Source organism: Lygodium microphyllum, chromosome 13 (genome assembly GCF_053477565.2).
Source record: "Lygodium microphyllum isolate KBCC chromosome 13, Lygodium_microphyllum_v1.1.10, whole genome shotgun sequence".
Classification (NCBI taxonomy): Eukaryota; Viridiplantae; Streptophyta; class Polypodiopsida; order Schizaeales; family Lygodiaceae; genus Lygodium; species Lygodium microphyllum.
Genome location: NC_141147.1, coordinates 154,333,784 through 154,361,024, shown reverse-complemented (window position 1 = coordinate 154,361,024; position 27,241 = coordinate 154,333,784). Strand labels below are relative to the sequence as shown.

General features: G+C 45.2%; 1 protein-coding gene across 1 annotated transcript in view; it reads right to left on the bottom strand.

The window, feature by feature from the left end:
- The window catches only part of LOC148027381 (putative galacturonosyltransferase 3), a 32,780-nt gene extending 6,438 nt beyond the window's left edge, over window positions 1-26,342 (bottom strand). The window contains exons 1-2 of the mRNA XM_087691956.1: window positions 26,065-26,342; window positions 25,924-25,961 (exon numbers count right to left, since the gene is read on the bottom strand). Of these exons, the coding sequence (XP_087548082.1) occupies window positions 25,924-25,961; window positions 26,065-26,182 (156 nt within the window). The 5' untranslated portion in view covers window positions 26,183-26,342. The remainder of the gene's footprint in view (window positions 1-25,923; window positions 25,962-26,064) is intronic.
- Window positions 26,343-27,241: the final 899 nt, after the last annotated feature.

The following is a 27,241-nucleotide window of genomic DNA, read 5'->3' as shown; positions in this document are numbered from 1 at the left end:
GCACGTCTACACTGACTTAATCCCCAAAGGAGCCTTTGCCGAGAATTGAGCAGGAGTGGCATCCACTACCAACTCTACAAGGTTCTGACACAGCGAGAGATCCTTCTAACTGTATTGGAGACATCACTGATGAGGAGTTGCAACTAATCTTGGCTCACAAAGCCAAGAAGTCCGAAGAGTTACGCCGACAAGCCTTCAAACAAAAGCTACATGAAGAAGGCATACTTGGTTCTTTCTCATCAAATATAGTGCACAAGTTTGATAATGTTGAAAGGCCGTCGAGACCTCCATTAGGGATGGGCCCCCATCTTGGAGATAGAGATCCAGAGTACGTTCCTTTCACCCCTCTCTCCTACTTAAGCGCAGAGTATACAAATCTCTACTTTGTTCCTTCATCTATTTCTCTTTCTTTGCCGCCTTTGCAGCATGTTGGTAAAAAAACAAGTTGAAGCAAGAGTGCCATATACAGAACATGGCAAATCCCCCATGGAAGACCCACTCATCTATGTCAATATAAGGAGTGATTATAGGAAAAATTTGGATATCTCTTCTTCTTTCCTTCCTTCTTGTCAAACGGATCATGGGCTACAAGGCCTTCATTCTTGCTAAACTATTATGGGCACGGCAAATGCTCTTCGAGAGCGAGGAGATTGCTCTCACAACTTACAAGAGAAAAATTTGAAAGAGAAATCGAGCTAGTGCTTGATTGCAAGATAACTCTACTACAAGAGAATGCTCACAAGAGTGTAGCTTGATTACAAGACAAGAACTGGAAGAGGACTTATCTTGCAGGAGCCTCACAACTGGTATTGGCGAGATTGAAGAGTCTGTAGCCCACGACTCCTATTTATACTATAGCCTAGGGAGGCTAAGGGGAACACATATCGTTACAAGAGGATGTCACATGGCATGACATGCACATCGATGAATGGCATGACATGCATACTAACATCAACAAATGACATAAGAAATGATGCAAATATCTTCTATAATGTTCTACAAACTTCATGGAACCAAGGCCCATCCCAACTTGCATATGAACCAAGGGCTATCGATGCTTGCACGAACCAAGGACAAACCTCGGTTCATATGGTTCCATGAAGTTTCTAGAAGATTCTACATTCTAAAAGATATTTGCATCATCGCTTATGTCAGTGCCATGTGTCAGTATGCATGTCATGCCATGTAGCATCCTCTTGTAACGACATGTGTTCCCCTTAACCTCCCTAGGCTATAGTACAAATAGGGGTCATGGGCTACAAGTCCTTTAGTCTTGCCAACATCAGTTGTGAGGCTCTTGCGAGGCAAGTCCTCTTCCAATTCTTGTCTAGTATCAAGTCTTGTCTTGTAATCAAGCCACGCTCTTATGAGCATTCTCTTGCAATCCAATTCTCTTATAATCAAGTTCTAGCTCAATTTCTCTTTCAAGTTCTTCTCTTGCAAGTTATGAGAGCAATCTCCTCACTCTTGAAGAGTGATTGTTGTGCCTATAACACTTATCTCCCTCCCTCCTATCCTTATCCTTCTTTCACTTCTTATACGGCACCTCATGGTTCATCTTCCTCTCCAACCAAGCATGCTTTCTCCAACAAGACTCATTTCAACAGGTCCAATTACACCACTTGGTCGAATTTCATGAGACATGTACTTGACTTTGAGAACCTAGGGAATCTTATACGAGGGTTAAACCCCTAACCTAATCCCGCACTTGTTTCATACGAGGTTGTCCGTTCATGAAAGCCTAGGAATGCCTTCGTCATCATTGAGTTTATGCAAGGTCTTCTCTCTAAGTTTCATTCATGGTTACACTCCTTTGACCTAGCATCTAAGAATGGGCACACTTGACTGACTGCATGTGGCTCAGAACGAAACTTATCATATCACACTTGACCATGAACTCCAAACCTTCAAAATCACTGATTGGGATGACCTTAAGGTCAAGTTGATTGAGTATTGGCATCTTCTTGCCAAGTTCTCTACCACGAGGGCTCCTAAGACCTCTAATGACTAAGTCATGTTGTTTCTAAACAAGCTATCGATGAAATACTTCCATTTCATGTAGCATGCCTACCTTCTACAAATTTGAGTGTCAGTTATTGCATTATACTCGATTGTTCAATAAGTTTCATAGTCCTTCATCTTTAGAAAAGGCCCTCACTACCACCTCTCAGAAACGGCAACAAATGAAAGGTAAACAAACCCAAAATCAAAATAAAAAGCAAACTCAAAACCAAGCTAGTCAATCACAAGGAAAATCCCAATCTTCTCTTAAACTTGGGTGGCAACATATACCTAAAAAGAACAAGTATTGTCAACATTATCAAAAGGCTAGCCATTTTGATGACAAGTATTTGATCAAAGACAAGAGACATGCAACCAAGATCAAAGACTCAGACCCCCGCCCCTTAGTTGCACAACCCCTAGTAGGGGAGACAAGGTAGTGGCAACCAAAATCAAGGGCAGCAGTGGTATGAACCATTGTTAAACCTACACTGCCACTGATCAACCATCATAGTTGACTTCATTCTCAACACTAGAGGGCTTATTTGACCAGTCTGCTTAGGCTCATCTCATTACAGACATTTGAGGAGTCACGTCACATTCACATCTACGAGTGATATTCTAATGAGTAATTGTGAAGGCCACTCTTTACAATCGTGCACTTCTTCTCCTGTTTGGGTTGTGGACAATCGAGCTACACATCACATGGTTCCCATCCAAGAGATTTTACTCACCCCAGCCCTTGCTGTCGTTGAGCATACCTGGGTCAAGAATAACTCCTCAATCAAGTTATAACCTCAAGCTTACATCAGTTTCGCTACTAACCAACATTTGGATCTCATTACGCTAGATGATGTCTTCCATATCCCCTAGCTTGGGGTGAACTTGTTATCTATTCAATAGCTTTATCACTTGGGGCGAGCAATCTTCTTTACAATGACAACAATCGAAGTCCTTGACTCTCAAATTGGTTTAGTGATTGCTCATGGTGAGACACAACCTAGTAGCCTACACATGACTCGGTTTCTTTCCAAGTCGACAGTCGAGGACTCAATGTTCCACCACTTTTAGGCTTTAGCCACCACATGAGAGCCTACAAATAATGAGTCTCTTTAGCATTATCGCTTGGGGCATCTCGGGTACAACTCTCTTTATGACGGCTCGTCTAAAGATGTTTGAATGCCTTCCATACCTGAAAGTGTCTAGAGATGTCTATAAAGACTGTCAATTATAAAAATAGTAATGTACTCCCTTTCCTTTTGCAGTCTACACATAGAGCTAAGGTGCCCATGAGAGTAATTCATGTTGATCTTTGTGGATCGATAACCACTACCACCTTAAATGACACGCTATACTTTTTTTTTTATAGTAGATGATTTCTCTAGGTATATATGAGTGTATTTCTTAAAGCGTAACTCACCTACTTCTTTGCTTGGATGTTGTTACATAATCAAACTATCGCCATATAGATTGCATGAATGATAGTGGTAGTGAGTCGGAAACCAGCCTTGCTCCTCGAATAGGGTGGTAAATAATCTGATTAAACATTAATTACAATAATTAACAAATTCACAAAACTGAAATGCACACTTTACCATACAATCTTGGACATTGAATACCTAATTGGCCCCAAATTGGTATCCCTTGCAGTATTTCTTTATCTTAAATTATAGATGGAAGGAGTATTACTAAGATCCTTTGATCTTCTTCGCTAATCCAAGTGCCTCTTGTTGTCAAAACTGACCAGCAAGTCTCCAAACCAATTTGCCCCTTGGTTTGATTGGGGATTAGCCTTTACCCTGCTCCTTGAAAGATAAATTCAGCCCCAAATCTATTATTGGCTAGCTGTCCTCTTAAATCTCCCTGAAATTCCTCCATTTCAGCTGCTAGAATTCAAGTCTCTAATGTCACCACTAACATTAGGGGCCAATAAATTGGTCTAGGCCCTAATCTGACACCAAGTATCCCCTAGTACCTGTCAACTATAACTTATTATAACTTTTGCCTTTAACACCCACTGCATCCTCGAGGCCCTTGGCCTATTACCATGAAATAACTACCATGTGCATCACATGTGCTAAAAAACCTTGCACATTTGATTAATATCTTAATCAAATGTTATTGACAAGATTAGAGCATCTCAAAAATTCACGTCCCCATGATAAACCTCTCCCTTGAAATCCCTACAATCATTCTCAATTACACTGTATTGTGTCAAAGGAAAAGCATACTACACTAGAATTTCCATAAGGCATCATAGTCACAACATTGGTCATTGTTGTCCAATCACGCCACATGTCCCAAACCTTGCTAAAAATTTCCAGCTAGCATAAACATGATATAAATCTGAAAAACAATCTAGAACTATTGCTAGAAACCCATTGGATACATCCATAACTCATGTTTCTCAATTATTTTGGCTTCAAAACCATGGTAAAGCACATTCTCAACGTAAAGCATGGCTGAAACTATCAATGGCATTTACTAACATGCTGCTGTCAATGGGACCAGCTGTAAACCCTTGAAAAACAAGCATAATCTGATCATTTGCTGATCTAAGAACTGATCACAAACTGCTGCAAATGTGATCCCAATTTGATTGCAAAGTTTAATCAGTAACTAATGCAAACACTGATGCAAAACTAATGCCAAAAGTGACCATAAACAATTCTCGAACTGATCAAAAACTAAGCTGAAACTTATGAGAATTTGATCTCAAAACTGAGGCAAAAGCTCATGCTCAGAACTCTTCTTAAACCAATGCAAATGTATGGTCTCAATGCCCGATTGAAACTCATACTCATCTGTATACATCTCACAATGACTAGTACACTAAGTAGTGACGTCATGGCAAACATATTGTCAGCACAATATCTTGGATGCATGCTAAATAAATCCAAGATCCACTATATATGAGAGTTGTCCACAACTAGCGGAGTGGAAGTGCTACCTTCCCCTTGAGCATCAAGCAATACTCTAGACCCTTGCTCTACTGAACTTGATTGAGAACCAATCGGCTACTCTAAGTAAAAGGCATCTCGATAAAATTGCAACAACTGAAGATGGTCTACCAAGTCATTCTCTTTCATCCACTTTGCATCTATTGATGAAACAAGTCATTCTCTTTCATCCACTTTGCATCTATTGATGAAACAATGCTGAAACTTCACCAAGAAGCATATGGAAACTTTACCTCTAACTTTACTTGCCTCAAAATCTCTACTAGGTTGTAGGCCTTTCTTTCCCTTAAGTATTGGGATGCTTCATACTTTTACATTGTCGAAATTCCAACTTGACTAGCCCCTCATGTGTACTTGACATGCGAGGAGCACCAAATGCACTAGGAAATATTCTTATTTAAATACTTTGGACCATTGCAATGTGATTGTGCATGTGGATTTGCATACTACTTTTTTTGCAGGTAAAATGTGGCTAATTATATTACTCAAAAGGATGATTACAACGGAGTGCTCATGCTCAACAGTCTAGCTGGAGCTAATACAAAATCACAAATACATCATGTATACAAGCCTCTCAAGGCGGTCTAGGGGGAATGGGAGCAAGAAGCCATGGAGGGGGGTGTATCGCTATCTAGGGTTGCTTACCAACTTCATGAAGAACAAGTCCTGGCCGCCCTAGGTGCGCAGAAAGTGAAAATGGAGCTCCTCACGAGCTCAAGACTTGCCCTGCACCTGGTCCCACCGGCCACGGAGGAAGTGGATGATGGAAGTCCAAAGCTCTGCCAAGGTCGCCTATACTAAAAGGCACTCCCAGCCAAAAACCTCCTGATAGCATGCCTTCCAAATGTGTTATGTTGTAAGACTCCCTACAATCTCCCATACCTCAGAGCGGTCTGTTGTGGGCTCCAGTACTTGGCAGCTGGGTAAAGCCTCCAAGCCGACCACTGTGCAAGACCCAACCTCAATGATGAAAATCGTGTCCTGCATCCCAGCCTCATACAAAAGGTGACGGCCCCGGCTGACCACCTGCCAGCAGAAAGCTCCCCACAACATACATCCAAGGCTGGGTGCCACACGGCGGAGAATGCGGCAGACTCCTCTCCACACGAGCTCTATAGCCTCCCAAGACTAAAGGTAGTGCTTTGGAGTTTTCAAACGCTGCTGTGGGCAGCGTTTACACCTTTCATCCTGCTGCAACTGGCTAGCCAACTCCCAACTACCAGACCTCCATGTGCCAAAAGCCATAGGAAATACGACACCCTCCTCGGCCTCCAGCTATCCTACAGGCGGCGCCAAAATGTCTGACGAAAGGCATCCATGATGATGTGCTCCGCCTAATATCTGCTACGAGAAGGCGCCTAGTCCATGTTCTTCTACATCAGTACATTTCTACCAATCCTAGCCGTGTACTCCAAGAACCTCAGTGGCTTCTTGGTGACCATAGTGACAGTCTATAGCCACTCTCCAGGGTCCACTCGAGCTCATCAAGTGGCCTGCTCTCCCATATCCAAAGCGCCACTCCCGGAACTCCTCCCAGAAAACATTAGGGTCCAGACACCAAGTCTTCCCCTGGAAACTAACCACACGAATCCTCCTCCAAGGAAGGTCAACAATCTCCTCATCCTGCTACCCTCTGTCAAGGACCAAACACCCCCCATCCTGCACAGTAAAGAAAATCCCATAGGGGGCGCCGCGCACTCTACCTATCACCTATAGGGGGATACCTGTCGGTGAGAATCTAGCCGCCCACACCTCATCAGGCTCCACCGACTCTTGGATCGAGGGTCATGTCAGAGTGCAGCGATGCGGAAGCATAGGACAAAGACTGAGAGAGAGTGAACACAGAGAGGGGGAGAGAGAGAGAGAGAGAGAGAGAGAGAGAGAGAGAGAGAGACAGTGTAAATGCAGAACATCTACAATGTAGTATGCTGTATAAGAGTGCAAAAATACACAAGGGGGTAGAGGAAATATCTGCGTATGTCTCCGACTTGATGACCTTGATCTCCATCAGCCTAAGCATAGTCTGTCTCAGCCACCAACAGATCTCAAGATCGGAATCTGAAATCACTGAATAATGAATGATCAAGTGTGCCACAAGAACCGACTATAGATAGCCAAGAAATAATAAATAACAGCATCATGTCACCTGCATTAAATGCAACCGACAGCAAAAACTGGTCGATTGTGCAATCCAACTGCACTGCTGACGTGGCAATAATGACGTGGCACCTCCTCTGCCGTATTGTGCTGATGTGGCATTGACTGTCCAGGAAATGACTGGCTAACACCCCCTCTCAGATCTTGGACAGGTGAAAAGACTGAGAAATCTAGAATGTTGCCGAAGAAAAGCCTAGGAAAGCGCCTTCATAAACAAATCTGCAAGATTATCCTCGGTCTTGCAATACTCCACATCAATGGTCCCATCCAGAAGTTTCTCCAGAATGAAGTGATACTGGATCTCAATGTGCTTCATCCAGGCATGGAATAATGGATTCCGTAACAAGGCAATGCAACTCTCATTGTCGCACCGCAGAAGAGTAGGACGAGTCTAGGGGCAACCAAGCTCCTCCAAAAATCTCTGAAGCCACACAACCTCACATGTAGTGGAAGACGCAGCCTGACACTCCACCACAATAGAAGAAAGGGCTACCATGGGCTGCTTCTTGCTACTTCAAGAGATAACACCTATACCCAAGATAAAACAGTAGCCTGTAGTAGACCGTCGGTGATCCACATCTCCAGCCCAATCCGAGTCACTCCAACCTGCAAGAACCAAATTAGAAGCATTTGTATCTACGGAATAAGAAATCCCTAAGTCAGAGGTCCCCCTCAAATACTGAAGAATCCTCAGGGCAGCCTGCAAATGCACCTGTTTGGGTTCCATCATGAACCCTGCCAAAAGATCCACAGCAAAACAAAGATCAACACGAGTGTTGAAAAGCCAAATCAAGGATCCAATTAACTGACGGTAGCGTGAAGCATCCATCACGAGAGAGTCTGAGGGTGAAATGGCCGTCCAATTCGGATCCATAGGAGTAGTAATGGGCCGACAAGTCTCCATCTCAAAAGTCACCAAGAGCTCCTGAATATACCTCTGTTGAGAGATGAAAATCCCCCTCTGAGACTCATAAATCTCATGACCCAAGAAGAAATGAAGAAGCCCCAAATCCGTCATCTCGAATGCTTGATGTAAAGCTGTCTTGGTCTCTCGAACCTTTTGTGCATTATCCCCTGTCAAAATCAAATCATCAACATACAATACAAACAACACACAACCAATCTCGGAAGTGTGCACATAAAATTGCGGATCGGCCTTGGAGCGCCGATATCTCAACTTCGACTGAAGAAACAAGTCAATCTTCTCATTCCATGCACGCCGAGCCTGCTTGAGGCTGTACAAGGTGAAACCAACCTTCCTTCTTGGAATGGGTGGTGATAACCTGATTTAAGAGTTAATTACAGTGATAAATAAATGTACATAAAATGAAATACACACTTTACCATAACATTCTTGGACAGTAGACACCCTGTTGGCCCCAAAATTGGTGCCCCTTGCGGTATTTCTTTAGCTTTCATTCAATTGAAAGGAGTACAACTTGAGATTCTTCAATCTCCTCCTGCTAACCAATTGCTCTTGCTGTCATAAATGTCCAGCAAGCCTTTTGGGTCATTTGCCCCTTGTTTCATCCAAGACTTCTTCTCCAATTTGACCCTTGACTGGCCAAATGCTGCCCCAAATCAATTTGGGATGGACTGGCTCCTGAAATCCCTTGATAATCTTCAATTATCAACTACTGATTTCAGTCCCTTGAGCCTTCAATCTCTGGCACGGATCCCAAGGTGGCTGCTAAACCCTAATTTCTGCTGTGAATTAGAGTTTACTGCAGAAATTACAGATCAGCCCACCAAAAATGGCTGAGATCTCCTCCGAATGGCTGAGAATTGCTGAGCATAGGTTGAAGGAGATGAGAGAATGCTGTAGAGAGAGAAAATTTTGAGATTTGTCGCGAAGAACTGATCAAAATCAGTTGCTGCCCTGCTGTACTAGCCCCAAACGGATGCACCAACAACAATAGGAGCATCAGAGACTGTGATCTTCAAGAGAAAGTGCATCAGCAGCAATTGTCAGCTTCCCAAGGTCAAGAATATGCAATCTCCATCACCAAAATGGTCTACAATGGCTGGGAATTGGCCCCAAAAGCTGGCAGCAACAATCCAACACCTCTTTCCAACAGCTCCAAAATGAAAAAACGAGATTTCCCTCTCCCTTCAGCCCTATTTAGCCTTACCCCCACTTGCATAGAAAAGTTTTGCCAAGTGGCAGCTTTCTTAATCCATTTTCAGCAATTTCCAGCCATTTAATTAATTTTCAGAATTAATTAATTCTGAAAATTAATTCAGCCCTTAATCTACGCCCAGAAAATTGACCTTGCCCATCCAAAAATTAATTGGCTAGGCCATTTGCAACCCAAAGTGGTCCCATGTATTAATTGACCCTTGGACAAGCATTAATCCATTAATTAATGCCTAGTCCCTAGTGTCACCACTGACACTTAATGGCCAATTAATGGTCCTAGGGGCAAACTGACACCAAAATTCACCTAGAATCTAACAAGTGTAACTTGTTACAACTTTTGCCTTTCACACCCATATTTTTCACAGGGCCCTTCGGTCTTCAACTGTGAGAAAGTAGCTTGCACCTCACATATGCAACACATGTGCATCTTTTAATTGCACATTTGATTAATCCTTTAATCAAATGTCAATTAAACATAAGCAAAGCATCAAATTTTCATGTCCTCGTGACACAAGGCTTTCTTCAACCTGTAAACTTTCCCATCCGAGGATCCAAAGCCAGGAGGCTGCTCAACATAGATCTCCTCCTGCAAGTCACCATTCAAAAAGGCCGACTTCACATCCAACTGATAAACAGGCCATCTCCTATAGCCAACCAAGGCAATAATAGCTCGAATAGTTGCCATACGAGCAGTGGGGGCAAAAGTATCATGGAAATCAATGCCTAGCGCTAAGCAAAACCTTTAGCAACAAGATGAGCCTTGTGCTTGTCCAAAGAACCATCGCTAAGGTACTTGATCTTGAAGACCCACTTGACACCAATCACCTTCTTGTGAGAGGGACGAGGCACAAGAGACCAAATGCCATTCCTCTCAATAGCCTCCAACTCAGCTTCCATGGCCTTCCCGCCAATGATCAGACTGCAAAGCCTCCTTCACTAAAGTGGGCTCTCGATCCTGCATAACACAGGTCAGTAAACAATAGTTGGAGCAAACAAGCTCTGAAGAATGGGTCTGGTTCCTCTGTGACCTCTTGGTCCATCCTACGGTTCCCACTCCTCACGGACCCCCTCGATCCTTGAATCTTGGAGGGTGTCACGGGCCCAACGAGGAGGAGGCCTCTCCCCGTCGCTCTCCATCTACTGAAGACTCAGGAACATCCACCGGCAGAAGCTCCTCGGGGGTGGCCGATGGAGGAAAAGACTCTGAATCCGAAGAAGAATCTCCATCAAGAGGCTCTGGCTCCAAAGAAACTGTCTCGGGAGCCCAACTTCCCCTGGATCTCCAAGGATGGGGTGCTCCTCACTCCCCTCTGTGGCCGGTACTTCCACGAAACACATATCTTGGCTCGTATAGACATCCCGCTTAACGGGATCAAACAAACGATAACCTTGGGATTGGGAGCTATAGCCAACAAAAACCTATTGTCAGGAAGCCGCCTTGAACTTATCACCTTGTGTCTTCGAAATGTGCACATGAGCGTCACACCCAAAGATCCGGAAATAAGAGACATCAGGCTTAGTCTCGAAGTAAGCCTCAAAAGGTGTCATCCTGTCAACGGCCAAAGTGGAAGATCAATTAAGGATGTGAACTGCAGTAGCCACTGCCTCAGCCCACAGAAATTGAGATGTATGTCGGTGCTCCATCATGGGTGCATGCCATCTCGATCACACTTCGGTTCTTCCGCTCCAAAATGCCATTCTCTTGGGGAGTGTTGGGAGTCAAGAAATACGCCCAAGTCATCCTGTTGTATTCATCTACGATCAACATGAAGTACAAGCTCCCCTTCAGGGACTCAGTCCTCATCGGGCCACAAAGATCCATAGATACAAGCTCCATGGGTGAAGTAGACATCTTAGAAGCTTTGTTGGGAATCGCATCCCGATGCAATTTCCCACGAATGCAGGAGACACATGGCTGATGGCTCACCACTATGTCCGGCAAGCCTCAAACAAACAACCCTCGCGACACCTTCTGAAGGTACTCGTAGTTCAAGTGGCCAAACCGAGCATGCCATAGCTTGGACTGTGTCTGAGAAGTAAGAAGAAAAGAAGTAAGAGCTGAAGAAGACTTCAATTTGTAGACTTCATTCTCCTCATACCCTGCAAAGAGAACCTTCCTCGATCCATGATTAAGGACTCGAACAGTATCACTGTCAAACTCCACCAAGAGGCCAAGAGCACAAATCTTATGAACCGAAAGTAAATGATACCCCAATCCTCGCACATGCAACACCTCAGAGGTGTGGGTACCACCACGTCCATCTAGAATAAGCTACATCTCACCCCGCGTAGCAATAGACACAGAAGAGCTGTCTCCAATGAGAATCTGCCCACGTGAAGGTCGCAAATGGGCAACACCAACGGAAGGAGTCATGTGCCATGAGGCACTACTGTCCACAATCCACTCTCGAGCCTGGGGAGCTGTCATCGTAGCATTAGAAGTAGTCGGTGTAGAGTCCTCAATGACTACTAAGTGTAGAAAAGCAATTGATGAGGGTGCAGCCACCGCTCCAGAGTCCTTCGTGTCCTTCTTCTTTGTATCCTTCTTGTCTTTGTCGGGGAAATCCTTCTTCCAATGACCGGTCTTACCACAAATATGGCAAGTTGATTCCTTTTCCTTGTCCTTCTTGGATTTGTTGTCCTCCTTCTTCTTTTGGTCCTTTCCCTTCTTCTGAGAGGCTTGACCAACCAATGCCTCCAATTTGGAAGCATTTTGTCCCTTCAATTGTTCCTCCTGGTCCAAGACCATAGAAACCAACTCTTTCCACCGAAGAGTCAACTCTCGCCCTAAAGCAATAAGAGCGGAATAAAAAGTATTGAATCATGGCGGCAACTGGGATAGTAAAGTGATCGCCATGTCTTCGGAGGAAATAGGCTTCCCCGCATTTTAAACCTGCATTTGAAGCTGCCGAAGCTTGTTGATGTGTTCCCGAAGCGAAGAAGACTTATTCACGAACAAAGTCCATATTTGCACCTCCAAAGAAAACCTCTTCATTAGGGTCATCCGGTTATACATTTGATCAAGCTCCAACCATATCTCACGAGCCACTGTCAAGTGCTCAATGTGAGCTATCACGGCTCTGGTGCAAGACAAAAACAAAAAAGATCGAATACTGGCATTTAGTTTGTTCCAATGAGACTGGGCCTCGGTCACTCCTGTGAGCTATCACGACTGTGGTGCAAGACAGAAACAGAAAAGATCGAATCCTCGCATTCAGTTTGTCCCAATGAGACTAGGCCTTGGTCAACTCCGCACGAGCATTGGAAGAGAGTTTGGACTCATCCCTCACCGAGGGTCTATTAATCTCCTCCATCACCAATTCCGCCAAATCATAAGACTCTAAAATGGCCAACATCATCACCCCCCAAATGCGGTAATTGTCACCATTGAGCTTTTGATCCATTGGAAGAGCCGGTAGGACAGGCACCTTCCTGTCTATGATCGCCAGGAACTCCAAATCAATCTCTGTAGACATGTTAACCTGCAATACCTGCACAAACGCAAAAAGCAGCCCCCTTTGACTGTCAAAACGCAGCCTTCTAGGACTGATTCCTGCACTGCCCAAACCTTCTTCACCCGCCGAAGGCGATGAAAAGGTAAAATCTGCAATGGAAGGCCTTAAGCGCAGCCTTCCTCACCTTCAAACAACAATAACCTGCAACAAATTCACCAATTAGACTCCTTTCCCGCACGCCCACGCTTGCTTCAGCCTTGATCCGATGCGCAGCCCTCCTGCTCGCCCTCGAAACCTAGAAACGCAGCCTTGTGTCGCGCTGAAATCTCCTCTTCAGATAGGTTCAGCCCTCAATCAGTCCATCTTCACCGCTCTGATACCATGTCAGAGTGCAGCGATGCAGAAGCGTAGGACAAAGACTGAGAGAGAGTGAACACAGAGAGAAGAGAGAGAGAGAGAGAGAGAGAGAGAGAGAAGGAGACAGTGTAAATGCAGAAAATCTGCAGTGTAGTATGCTGTATAAGAGTGCAGAAATACACAAGGGGGCAGAGGAAATATCTATGTATGTCTCCGACTTGATGACCTCGATCTCTGTCAGCCCGAGCACAGTCTGTCTCAGCCAACAAATCTCAAGATCAGAATCTGAAATCACTAAATAATGAATGATCAAGTGTGCCACAAGAACCGGCTATAAATAGCCAAGAAATAATAAATAACAGCATCACGTCAGCTGCATTTAATGCAGCCAACAGCACTGCTGACGTGGCAATGATGACGTGGCACCTCCTCTGCCATACTGTGCTGACATGGCACTGACTGTCCACGAAATGACTAGCTAACAGGTCAAGCCACTCCTAAGGGATCGCTGTGTCAATCTCCCTTCTCCTCAACTCAGCTCCTCGCTGACAACCTGATGCTTGCTACAACACCTGATCCATCATCCTGTACACCTCCTGCCACGTCCTGATAGTATGAGCAAGGCTAGCCTCCCATCCAACCCACTGGATGTGGGGGCACTCGCCAATCTGTATCCCGTCCAAATCTCTGACCTGGGGGTTCCAAACCACTAACTGGTGGCCTATCTCCTCCTGGCATCCTGGGGGACGCTAAATTAGGATCTTGTAGAGACCTTGCCACACACGAAGTAGACTACGGAGGAAGGAGAATCTAGGTGGTGTGATATGGGCCATCGTGAAGATCCACCTCAAGGATGGCCTCCAATCACCACCAAGCCTCGGTCTGCACTCCTGAAGACCCTCTTGCAAAAGGAACTTCCAGGTCTACCCTCCTGGTGTAAGCCCACAGACGACTAGCTTGGCCAAAAGGGCCAGGCTTTGGACCTCTAGATCTATGATCCCAAGCCTTTCCTCAGACCGATGCCGGATGATGGTCGCCCATGCCACCTTGGCCTGAGAATCCATGGAACCGTCTGAGCTGGCCCAAAGAAAATTCTGCACTAGGCGGCAAAGCTAAACTACACAAGACAGGAAGAAGCACCAACACAAAGGACCTGGTTAACCACAAGGGCTCGACTCTCTAAGAAAAGGCAGGTAGTACTCCACTAGGTTAGCTTCTGCCTGATGGAGTCGAGAACTGGAAGGAACTTCCGGTGGGCAAGAGTAATGTCGAGTCCCAACTAGAACCCTAGGTATCGAACGGTCTACCCTCTGCACACCCATCTAAATCCCAAGTGGGCTCCCCACTTTGTGCTAGAGTCCAGGTCCATAAGAAAACCAACTGACTTTCGCCAATCGATTTCGCTCCAGTTGCAGTGCAAAACACCTCCAGAGCTAGCCTCACTCTCTCCAACATCAACTCATCCTCCTCTATATAAAGGGCGGTATCATTTGCATACTCTAAATCTAACAGCTTCGTCTCCTCCCTCACTGGAAGTCGAAGGCCATGTAGCCCGCTCACACGTGACCGGAGGAAGTAGGACATCGCCTCTGCAAAGAGTAAGAACAAATACGGGGCAAGAGAACACCCCTGCCGGACCGATCTCTCCAGCCAAAACTCCTTCCCCCTCCTACCACCTATGAGAACCCTACTGGTAGCCGATCTGTAAAGTGCAAAAACCCCGTGGATCCATGCCTAGGGGAAGTCCAATCTCACAATAGCGCCCTTTAAGAAGTCCCAGTCAACCCTGTCATAGGCTTTCTCGAAGTCTAGGAGAAGTATAACCAATCCTTGACCACTGTGCTAGGCCCACTCAGTCACCTCGAAGAAGGTGAAGACATTGTCTAGGATGCTCCTATCCTGGACAAAACCTGTATGTGTGTCATGAGCGATGTCTAGAAGCACAGGGCGGAGTCACCTACCGATCATCTTGGCCAGTGCCTCATAGGCCACTAACAACAGGGTGATTGGCCTCCACTGGGATAGCTCCAACCGATCTCCCCCCTTTGGGAAGGAGACTGATAAGACTTGCCGATAGACTCCCTGCCATCCATCCTAAGCTGAAGATCTCCTGAAAGGCCAGCAGTAGGGGGTCCTTCACCACCTCTCAGTAGGTAGTAAAGAAGGCCTTCGAAAGACCATCCTCTCCCGCGCATTTCTAGCCACCGTCCTGAGCATGGAAAGCCTTCTCTAATTCCTTCTCTGTGAAGGGGTCTAGGAGGAAGCGTCCCATCTCCTCTAAAATAAGGGACAGAATGTGGTCCCAAACCTGCTGTCTACAGCGTTGTCCTCTGACTAAGACTGCCTCCTACTGAAAAAGGTGTCTATAGTAGTCAGTGACAATCTCCATCACCTCATCTGGGCTAGAGCGAATCCTCCCAAAGGCTGCAAATTTGATCTCCTGAGGTGTGAGACTGATGCACCTAGAAAAACTCCTTGCACATCATGTCCCCCTTCGACGCCCAAAAGGCTGCTAAGATACAGAAGGAAAACTCCGAGCGTCTATCCTCGAGACCGGCAAGGGCTGCCCGTGCGCGCACCTCCTATGCATGGAGAGTGGGATCCCCTAGTGCCTCCTGGAGTAGTCTCTGCGTGACTATTGGGTCTTGCCGGAATGCTCTCTCCTCCTCCCAGCTCTGTTGCCTGGCCTCCTGTAGGCCTGCCTCCTGGCAGATCCTGCTCGACTTGGCTAGGACCTCTACCTCATATGCCATCCGGTCCCTCCTGTCCCACTCCCTAGTCCAGAGCTGCTCAATCTGCCTCCTCACCTCCTCCCTCTTGTAGATCAACTCAGGGATCTAACAGGATTGCGTGTCAAGGGCTGAAACTGGAGTATCCAATGTAAGGAGAACCGAGCAATGATCAAACAAAGTGGTGCCATCCAACTGCCCTACCTGGCCTCCACGAGAGCACCCCCACTCTCCCACATAAAACATGTCCAACCACTCCAAAAGAGCTCTGCCCAGTCGCCTGTATCCCCAAGAGAAGTCCAACAACCTCTCCCTCCTGTGGAAAATTGGGTCCCGCCAAGCATCACGTGCTCCTACTGCAAGGAGGAAGACCTCCCATGCCTCCTACTCCTCACCTGCCATACCCTAGTAATCTCTACCTCTACCTTGCTAGTCCTCTAAGGCCCCCAGGTTGTTGAAGTCTCCTCCAACAATCCAAGAGTCCACCTCCAGGAGTCTTGCTACAATCTCCACCCAGAACCTACTACGTGCCCTAACCTCAATAGAGGCATAAACATTGAGGACTCCAAGATACTAGTCCCCAATATCCAACCTAATCCATAGGACCCTCCCTGACACAATCGTCCTTTGGTCACATACACAGGCGGTGAGGCTCATTCCAAGATGCTAGATGTAGACTCATAGGAAAAGCTATGACTGACCAAATAGGCATCTGTTCAATGTGGAAGTTGCTGATGAAGAAGAAGCGCTATGGGGCATGCAAATACGCTTTGCCACAGACCTAGAAGGTGAACATTCCTCCATGGTAGCCCTAGGCGGACCATGGGGATAATAGATGCTCCAGGCAGTACCACCAGGGTATCTATCAACCAGGCTGAGAGGCGTGACTCAATACGGGCAGCCTGTGCCAGGGGCCACTTGATCACATCCATCGGTGCTCTCCACTATGGAGGGGCTCGAAAAATAATGCTCAGATGTGGGACCTCGGCTCCATCCCACCAGTTAATGTCCATCATGCAACCTGGCCACTGCTGGGAAAAAAGTGCTGGTCCTCCTCCTCTCATCCACTAGGAGATGTGGTCTACCACCTGGCCCTTCACCCCCTCCTCTATCTGTGTCATCATCAAATCTCCTAAATGAGAGGTCTGAAGGAAGAAAGCATAGTTTGGTCCATCCGGTGGTGCTAGTAAATGGACCTTGCCGCTCTTTTACTTGCGGACCACGAAGATCCCCAAATCTAGAGGTAGTGAAAACTCTCCGTGCTCCACAACTCTCAAGTAGAACCATGGACCACTACAGAAGAACTCTTGTGGTAGCAGCTCCACCTGTCTCGGGAACTCGGGAAAGTGTGATGGTGTCCTAGTGGCTGTGTAGGGAGAGGGGGGGCTAGGCTGCTGGTGAGGGGAGGATATAGGCATATGAGGCTCATCACCTCCTCTGTGTGTGTGTGTGTGTGTGTGTGTGTGTGTGTGTGTGTGGGGGGGGGGGAGAGGGGAGGGGGGGGATGATGTCTGTACTGAGTGAGGATCAGGGGACTAATCGGCAAGGAAGATGGTGGGGAGGAGAAAGATCGAGGAGGCAGGTATGGGGGGGAGAGGAATGTGGAGGTTGTGGGATCTCAGGTGAGGTAGCCTATGACGCCTCTGTGGGTGGTGGAGGTGAAGGTCTATGATCCTTCCGGGTGGGATGAGCTGGGGGAGGGGGGGGATGTGCTGCAGGATGCTCTGTCGGGGGTCTGTCGCTCGCCCTACTGCTCTCTATTGCCATGGTTGTGTCTAAGGGGTTGACTGAGGCCCCCCATGTCGTCTCCCTCTCTATCGTTGCTGGACCCATGTAAAGCCGTCAGCATCCACCTACAAGCTTGTCGGCGGAGCTGCCTTGGCTCCGAAGCGTATGCAATCTATTGCATGGCACCCAAAGTCATGGCATCGAAGGCACTGCTCTGGCTACCCAGTCACAATAACCTACTGCCTAAATGAGTGTCCACCTGCCTCAATCTCTAAAAACTTTGGTATCTTCTTTGTATCTGTCACAACTCTATAGAAACAGAATTTGTATCCTTTTTCATTAATTTGTCTATATAATGATTTATTAAATTTGTTTCCTTTGCACTAATTAGATATAAAGAAAAGTGCATTGGAGCTGGCCATCAAGCACTTCATCATCTTCAACCTCAAGATCCGGGCATGGACGAAGGCATAAGAAGAAGAAGAAGACTAAGTCACTATCTCAACTTGAAAAGAAGATCAAGTTCAGTATGTATGATGGTTCCCGAAATCCTGATCTTCTTCTGAAGTTTATTCGTCAATTTCAAATTTTGTATGGTCGTGACAAGTATAAAGAAAAAGAAAAGATTAAGTTTGCAGCTTTACATTTGACCGACTTAGCCCCTACTTGGTGGACGGGATTGGAATATGATCATGCTGCCCCAAAATCATGGCGGTCCTTTGTTCGCATGATACAAAGCCAATTTCTTCCTGTTCATTTCAAAAGAGATGTAAAAATGGAATGAGATCGACTTTGGCAAAGGAAAAATGAGTCACTTGGTGACTATACCAAGAGATTTTGGAAGCTACTTTTGAAGGTCCAACATTTCAAGTAGATCAGCAGTTCGGAAAAGCTTAGGAAGTTTCAAGGAGGTTTGCATTTTAAACTTTGTACTGCTCTTAATCATTATCATTGTTCTAGTCTCAGGGAACTCATGGACCATACTGAGACATGGGAAATGGAGCACAGTGGCAACAAATCATTCCAAAAGAATGATAAAAAGAGAGTAGCTGATGATGAGGAGTATTCAGTCCCAAATGAAGGACAAAAACAGCAATGCACATTTCTTTATATCTAATTAGTGCAAAGGAAACAAATTTAATAAATCATTATATAGACAAATTAATGAAAAAGGATACAAATTCTGTTTCTATAGAGTTGTGACAGTATCTTTCACAACCACCCGTACCTTTGGGACTCCTGCGGCTATCACTACATCCGTAAAGGAGGCAAGAAGAACTATGCCGAAGAGCCGGTCCAAAGTTCCACTAACTGACAATACTCTACTGCCAGTCCGGGGAATAGTAAGGTGACCGAATGTCTAAGAAACCTATTGTGGAGCACGAATTCCTCCACTATGAAGCCCCTGTACCAAGGAACCATATAGATGACCCCCTTTGTGAAGGCATAAGGTGAGCTATCCACTAGCTCCCTGGCTACATCCGCGGAGGTGAGTCAAACCATCAAAATCCCTTGACCCATGAGAACTGCCTCCACGATCTGCGATGTGCCAATGTGCAGCGTGGAGTGAAGCCAATCCTAAAGCGGGCCCTAGATGGGGAGTGTCCTACAACCTGACCAAAGATCGTTGTTTCTTTCAATTCCAGCTCTATGGCACGAACGGCTAAGAGTTGTTCCTTAGAGAGGACAATGCGTAAAGTGTTTGACTAGGGACACTTGCAGAATGCACCGACATCTGACCAGAGGTTTCCATTGCGCGTCCCCGCTGAGAACCTACCAACCAAGCTATTGTGCTACTGGAGGGGGGGGGGGGGGGGGGAGGGGGGGGGGGAAATGTTGTTGCAGATGTAGGGAGCAACAGATGTAGGGAGAGGGGTTGAGGGGGGCGCTTGGGGACGAGGAGAGGCCGTGTGGTAGGTAGGAAGCGATGGCGAGGAGGGGCAGATGTTGTTTTCTACCGGTAAAGGAGGTGCTGGACACCACGGATGGCCAGCAACAGCGCATGTGGGGGGCTTGCAGGACAGGACCACAAAGCAAAGGAGGCGGGGGCAGCGCAAGGGGGGGAGGGGGATGATTTTAACAGGAAAGGGGAGCAACGCAAGGAAATTGCTTGGTAGGGGGAGCAATAGGGGGGGGGGGGGGGGGTAATAAGGCGAAGGTAGCGGGAGGGAGAAGCTTGCCTGGCAGGAGGGGGAGGCACAGCGTGCCACAGGGATAACACAGCAGGAGGAATGGGGGAAAAGCTAGGGCGCGATGGCGGAGCAGCAACGCGATGAGCAGGAGCTGTCGAAACGTTTTGTAGATGGCCACACACTGGATTTGCATACTACTAGACATACCAAGATACATTTTCCCATACATTGCATGCATTACTAGTTGCATTTTTCCTCATGACCAACACTATACCGAGCATTTGTATAACCAGCATTAGCACCATGAGTCCCAAACATAGTGGGCTGCATATATGCATTGCCAAACTTGCCACTTTGTGCCCCAGCATCATACCAACATTGTTATACATGAGGTCATACATATTACCAGTCATACTCAGATAACCATGACCCTAATTGTAAAAGGGCACTTGGTAAGTGAACAATTCCCCTGCAAGAGCACTATCCAAGTCGCACCATTGGATAGCGTTTTGCATGAGTATGAGTACTTGCATTGCCTCTTGTATAATTCCAGTGCATCAATATTCTGTTCTTGTAAACACGCATCTCTGCGCATTTATCCATTTTCAATCCTTGGAGTGATTGACTTTGGATCCATCGTATTCGTCGCATGGCACATGGCAATCTCCAAGGGCAGTCTCCTTGCTTGCTTTGCTTACTCAACTTGCCTAGCTTGCTTCTACCTCTCTTTGTGGACTCTACCACATATTCCCTACAATTCCACTATTCTTCGTCATTGGCATCCAATAGTGGTAGGAATAGCCTTATTTATTTTGTAAAGGACTTCGGACTGACCATCCCATTCTTCCTTTTGGAACACAGTTACTCAATAAGCTGGAACTCATTAAAAACCCTCACTTAATATCTTTTGAGAAAAAAAACAAAAGACCTTTAAAAAAAAGGATAGTCCATTGTGCTTTCATCCGATCTGGAGGACTTGGTAGACCACTTGGCAATCGACATGCACCCTTTGTTCGATGCTTTCGCCTCTTTCGGATAAACACTTAGACTCCCTTAGTAAGATTATCATTGCATTTGTTGCCTTGGTAGATCATTGGGCAACCGACGTGCACCCTTTGCTTGATGCCCTAAATGCTTTGGGGTGGGACGCCTTGAAAAAAAGAGCAAAAAAAGGGCTTGGGGTTGTTTGCAATCCCTTTTTGGTTCCAATTTTGAGCCTAAGAAAATATGTTGAGATAAAAATACTTTACCTATACTTAAACCACCCCAAAACTCAAATTAAGTGACAAATATTAACCTTTTGTTTTAGAAACATGCGGTCCTAGAGAGTTTCTGTGTTCCACATGCAAACCCTAATTTAGGAGGCCTATACTTTCTATAAATAGACAAGCTACCCTCTCTTGTTTTTACAGATTGCAAGTGCCCTGCTGGCGACACCCCCTTCGCGGAGAACATCTCAACCGAAGTTGCCCCACACTATCTACCATCATCTGGCACCTATTTGCAACCTTCTTCTTGATGTTCTCTCCCGAAAGTATGGAACATACTACGGATCTCTCACTCCAAGAGAGGGGCCCATCCCTATGAAGGTCTCGATGGCCCTACAACATCATCACACTCGTGCACTACATCTGATGAGAAAGAACCAAATATACCTTCGTCATGCAACTTTTGTTTTAAGGCTTGTCAATGTAGCTCTTTGGCTTTCCTAACCCAATGAGCCAAGATCACCTACAACTCCTCATCCATGATATCACCAATGTGGTTAGAAGGATCTCCCACCATGTCAAAACCTTGCGGAGTTGGCAATGGATGCCACTCCTGCTTGGTTCTCAACATAGGCTCTTTTGAGGGCTAAGTCATTGTAGACATGTTCAAAGTCATTTGACCTACTATGGTTCTTGGCTTCTACGAAGAGCTTTTGGATCAAGGTCTAGGTTTCTTCAGAAAACCTAGCTCTGATACCATGTGGAGAAATACCCTAACACAAAAACTCAAAACACAATTGTACAGCAATAGCATAAATCGATTAAAAAACACATTTAGGATTAGGGTAACCCAAAGACAATGATGAACACAGTGGAAAAAAACCCGAATGAATTTGAATAAATAGAATGCTCATGCAGCAAATACACTATGCAATGAAGGAATACTAACCCCCGAACTCCCATGTCTCGAGGACCAAGGCAAAGAGTATGAGTTGAGAGTGTGTTCGATGGATCCCGAATCACAACAAGGTAGCCTCCACCAATGTCTAGTAGCAACCAAACACAGCAATAGGCTATTGGATTATGTCAAATAGGCAAACGAGAGAGAATATACAAATGTAGTAGTAGATGGAGTAATGTAGCAAAGGTGACAACTAAAGAAGAGTAAACACAGCCTCCAAGTGGTATAATAGAGCTAGGTGGCGGCTACAGATAAAAAATGCAGCCTAGACAAGATCACCAATAGCAGACATCAATTCCACATCAACAAATGTAGCCTCCAGGTGGTTTCCATGCAACAAACGCAAGGTATGGACAATGGTGATCAGCTGGCAACAGCAAAATGAAGAGAGGACAAAGAGGAGAAAGCTCTAAACAGGCGTCAGATGCTGGTAGACAATGTGAGGCAACTTTGACTGAGATATCCTTCACGAACAGGGTGTGTGTAGTGAAGCTCTAGCACATGCAATCTACAAAAACGAGATTAACAAAGAGGAGAAAGCTGCAAACAAGCGCCAGATGTTGGTAGCCTGGTAGACAATGTGGGGCAACTTCAACTAAGATGTCCTCCATGAACAACGTGTGTGCAGTGAAGCTCGAGCACCTACAATCTACAAAAACGAGATTGACTAAGTGGGAGGGCAGCCTATCTGTTTATAGAAAGTTTGAGGCCTCCTTGCATATGGGACATTGAAACTCTCTAGAACCGCATCTGTTTTAAAGAAAATGTTTAAATTCATTAATTAATTTGAGTTTTGGGGCTGCAACGCGATATACTTGAGTTCCAATCGCAAGTACCCAATTGTGTCAAACAGGTGCAAGTGTACACTATCTTTCTTCTAATTCACCAAGTGGATCTATCATAACTTCTACCACTCATTAGTGGTCTACCATAATTTATGACCACTCATCAACGGCCAACTTTAATGCACTTTTTAAAGTATCTATAAAGTACAAAGAAAACAAATTCAATAAAGCAATTAGCTATGCAAATTAGTTAAAAAGAATACCAAGTTCTTTTCTCATGGTTGTGACACGCATCCCAAATTGGGGGCCCCTATCTCATCCCTGACAAGGGAACAGCCATGGGTAGTTAAGGGATACGTCTCCCTGTCAAGGATAGAGAGGGGATGGATAGATAATGGTTGGGTGTTATTCTTTCTTTCTTTTTTCATGAAGAGTTGGGTGTTATTCTCTCTCTCTCTCTCTCTCTCTCTCTCTCTCTCTCTCTCTCTCTCTCTCTCTCTCTCATTTCCTCACACACTTATCTATTAATGTTTTTAAAGTTCCAAGCACTCTTCTTTGTACTACATCTTTAAAATTGTATGAATAATTGTAAATTATGGGTTTCTTTCTTATATGAGCTTGGCATTGCCACAAGAGTTTTGACTCTCTTTTCTTAGATGAGTTGCCTCAAGAGTTATCCCCATCTCAACCAAAGGTCTTCAAGATTAAGCTAGTTCTAGGAGCAAAACCACCCTCGAAAGCACTCTATCAAATAAGCAAAAAAGAAATTCAAGGAAATCCAATCACAAGTTGATGGCCTCTTAGAGCAGGGATTGATTCATGCCAGCTCTAGCCCATTATGCTCTCATCTTGTTGGTCAAAAAGGACAATAATTCACACCTATGTGTTGTCCAGAAGATCCTCAACAAGGTAACCTTGAAAACAAGTTTCCATTGCCACAAATATACAAGTTATTAGCTGGAGTGGTGATTCTCAACTAGCTAGATTTGAAATCTAGCTGCAGCTAGATCAAGATTGCTCCAAACAACATCCCCAAGTTCCAAAATAGTGTTTCACACTTCTTTAGGATTGTTTGAGTTGTGGTGCTTCCTTTTGGGCCACGCCAACTTACCTCTCCAAGCTTGCAGCATAAATGTTGCAGCCTCTTCTATAGATATGTATTATTGTTCCCATGTATGATATCTCAACTTACAATAAGTCCCAAGAAGAGCATTATGACCACTTATAGTAAGTGTTGCTATTATTGTAAGAGAACAAGCTTTTTCTAAACTAGAATAAGTGTGAATTCCTTAAGGCGTCCATTTCTTATTTGGAACACACCATTTCTGCCAGAGTTATCAATACGGCTCTTGAGAGCATCAAATAAATCATGGAGTGGCCTTGCCCTAAATGTTTGCATGTTCTTGGGATTGACAATGTGGCAATTCAAGAAGCACTATGTGCATGTAACTTTCTAGACTTACCTTTGAAGGAGATTTCTATGGATTTCATGACAAGCTTTTGAAAGATTGAGAGATTCCAAAATGATGCAATTTCATTAAGGTGGAAAAGTTCAACAAGCGAGTTTACTTCAATGCAAGTCCAGTGTGGATGTAGAAAAGGTTGTGCAACTCTTCATCTAGAGATATTTGGGAATAATTGGGTTACTAAAGAAGGTTCTCTAATCAGGACTCTAAGGCTAGTGGACTTTGGAAGGAATTATTCTATGGCCTTGGCTGTTTGGACTGCTGGGCCCTACTCCTACCACAACCTTGTGTTAAGCTACGCAAATTTGGGTTAAAGTTAATCCTCGATTCTTAGCCAATTCATGCCCCAAAAAGAAATAGAACTAAATGTGAATTAAAAGCCAAAATTCATGAAGTTTTGGTAGGACGCCTGGCCATGCAAGAGACCGTTGAACATAACTATCCAGTTGGCCATCATGCTGCTATTCATCACTGACATTGCTGTCCAGAATTGCCCTGCTGCCACAACTGCTAGACAGCTTGCATTTTGCTGTCCTCAAGCCCCTACTCTGCTCCTGTCGACATCAAATACAGCTGCAAAGTCATTAAACACAGCTGCATAGCTACTAAGAATAGGTAATTGGGAATGGCATAGGAAGGGCAAGGCCCCATTTCAGGAATGGGGTATTAACAAATAGGTAAAATTAAGATTCTCAATACTCTAAACAACAACTTGGCAAGTATTGAAAGGATGAATTTAAAGACCATATTGCACTAGCACAGAAAAAAACGAACAGTGCACTATTTCAGGTTGACAGAGTGCGTGCATATGTATGCGCGCACATGTATAAGAGAGTAAACTGCAGCAGAGAGTGAGGAAAGAAGAGTGAAAAGCAACAATGTACGGGTGAAAGACAAGGTAAAACAGCTGTTCTAAACAACAAATCTAAAACGTTAAGATTTTCTGTATTTGCCTTATCTCTTCCCTAACTACCCATTTCCCCTTGTACCTGTTCCCTACAAGGGAACGGGACAGGAATGTTCCTAACAAGGAACACCTATTGGGAATGGTAGTAAGAACATTCCACCTGTTAGGAACACATTTCAAGTTCCCATCCATTTTGAAATGATGTTCCCCCATTCCTAGCTGCTTGCTTCGCATCTACCAAGAGGTTAGGCATCTGAGGACAATTGCATTGCTAGTGAGGGAGAATCTAATATGCACCTAGGGCCCTAGGCACCACACACGCTGGAGTGTGCATTGCCAAGCGAGCATTGTGGCAAAGGTGGGTGACAGGCAGGGTGATGCACGGCAGACAAGTGATAACTGTCAAGCGGTGTGATGTATGGCAGGCAAGCAAAAAGCCTGTCAGGCAACGTGTTATGTGGTCAGGGTCATGGCTATGATTTCTGTCAAGTAACACAGCGATATGCACAAATGCTTTGTACAGTACACCACCAACTAATGTAGCGTGAGTCACATGACCTGTGTGTGTAACTCAGGGAAAACTTGACACAAAATACTTGCATGAAAATTCCTAAGCCAACTATTTGCTGTTGCCTACGGACACTCCGCATTCAAGAATTGCCCATGCAGAAGGTTGCAACATGTCAACCGCATACTGAAACACCAAGTCTAGTTTGTCAACGCTTCGACCATCGCAGTATGCAATGTCCATCATGTCGACCGGTTAGACAATGAATGCCGATTCGAATTTCTTCAGGGAATCAAGTGTATGCAAATAGCTAATTGGGTTCTAGTAGCGCCTGCTCTGATGTAGGTCCAAGTGTAGTGATTCTTGGAGAATCAATTTTCTAAAGGTAGCTCGGATAATTAATTTGGATAGAATGAAAGCAGCTCTTACTGGTTTTAAAGGATCGCTCTCTGCAACGGAGCCTCCACCTGCAAAATTCGGAATGATTGAGATTACAGGCTTTAGAATACCCCACACACACACCCACCCACCCACCCACACACACACGGAGGAGAGAGAGAGAGAGAGGACCTTGACCAAAGCTTGTCGCGAAGGACAGCACGATTATTAGCACCCGGAAAGGAGCTGATTGACGGCTGCTACAGACTGGACGATGACGATGACGATGACGATGACTGTGGTGTATCATGGCTGTGCTCCAGCCACCAGACGAATCAACGCAGAAGAGAAAGGGGCAAAAGCAGCGCGTATCAGAGATGCAAAATTCAGCTGCCGGCTGCTCCTCATTCACATCACCCCCATCGACGCGTGATCGTCTCTCTTCTCATTTCGCGTGTCACGTGCCATTCAAAATTTCTTAACAGCATGCTTGCCAATGCGGACCCCCCATGGGCCTTTGGCCCGCATCGTGTGCATTCACACCACCCAAAAGCGTGTCCGTCACCGCGCCTCATTTCACAAGCTCCTAAATCCAGCCAGGTACACCTTTACAAAGCCTCTCACATATCTCTCTATCGAAGGGCCAAGCCGCACACAAATCCCTTGACCTGTGCTTGTAACTCTGAGAATCCAAGCCTTGCATCCCCGCGCAAGTCAAAACATGCCATTAATGCAGCTTCAGCGTGACAAACAAGAAGAAGAAAGAAAGCTTGAAGTGGATGAGAGACAACACCTTGAAAAAGAGTGAATTTGTGCAGAGATTCATTTGGAAACTCGCCATGTAGCTCAAGTTGAGGGAATTCTCTCAAGTATCACTATTTTTTGTGGCACCTAGCTAACTGAGCGAAAGAGCATGAATTATGGGCAGTAAGTCAAAGATCTGCAACAACAACCACAAAACAATGAACTATGCACGTGGGTGACTCCACAGTGGGTGATTCCATAAAATACATATTTAAATTAATGGACGTTTATGAGTTTAGAGTGCACTCGTATTAAATTAAGGTTAAGACAGAGTTCCAACCTATTTATTTATTTTGTAGTTGAAGACTGCTAGGTATTCACTTTTGTCGGTTTAATTTTATTATTTTCTAACAATTGTGAATGCTTCAATTGATGTGTAGAGCACGTGGTGGTGGCGTTGGGAAGCACTAGTAGGCGATAGCATGTATTCAAATTATATAGAAGGAATTTATCATTTTTTATGGGCATGCGTCTTATCATTAAAGGCATGGCACTAATATTTATTTAGGCGCGCTTATTTATTGAAGTACTTGACAAATATTTATTATTTTGTATGCGCATGGGC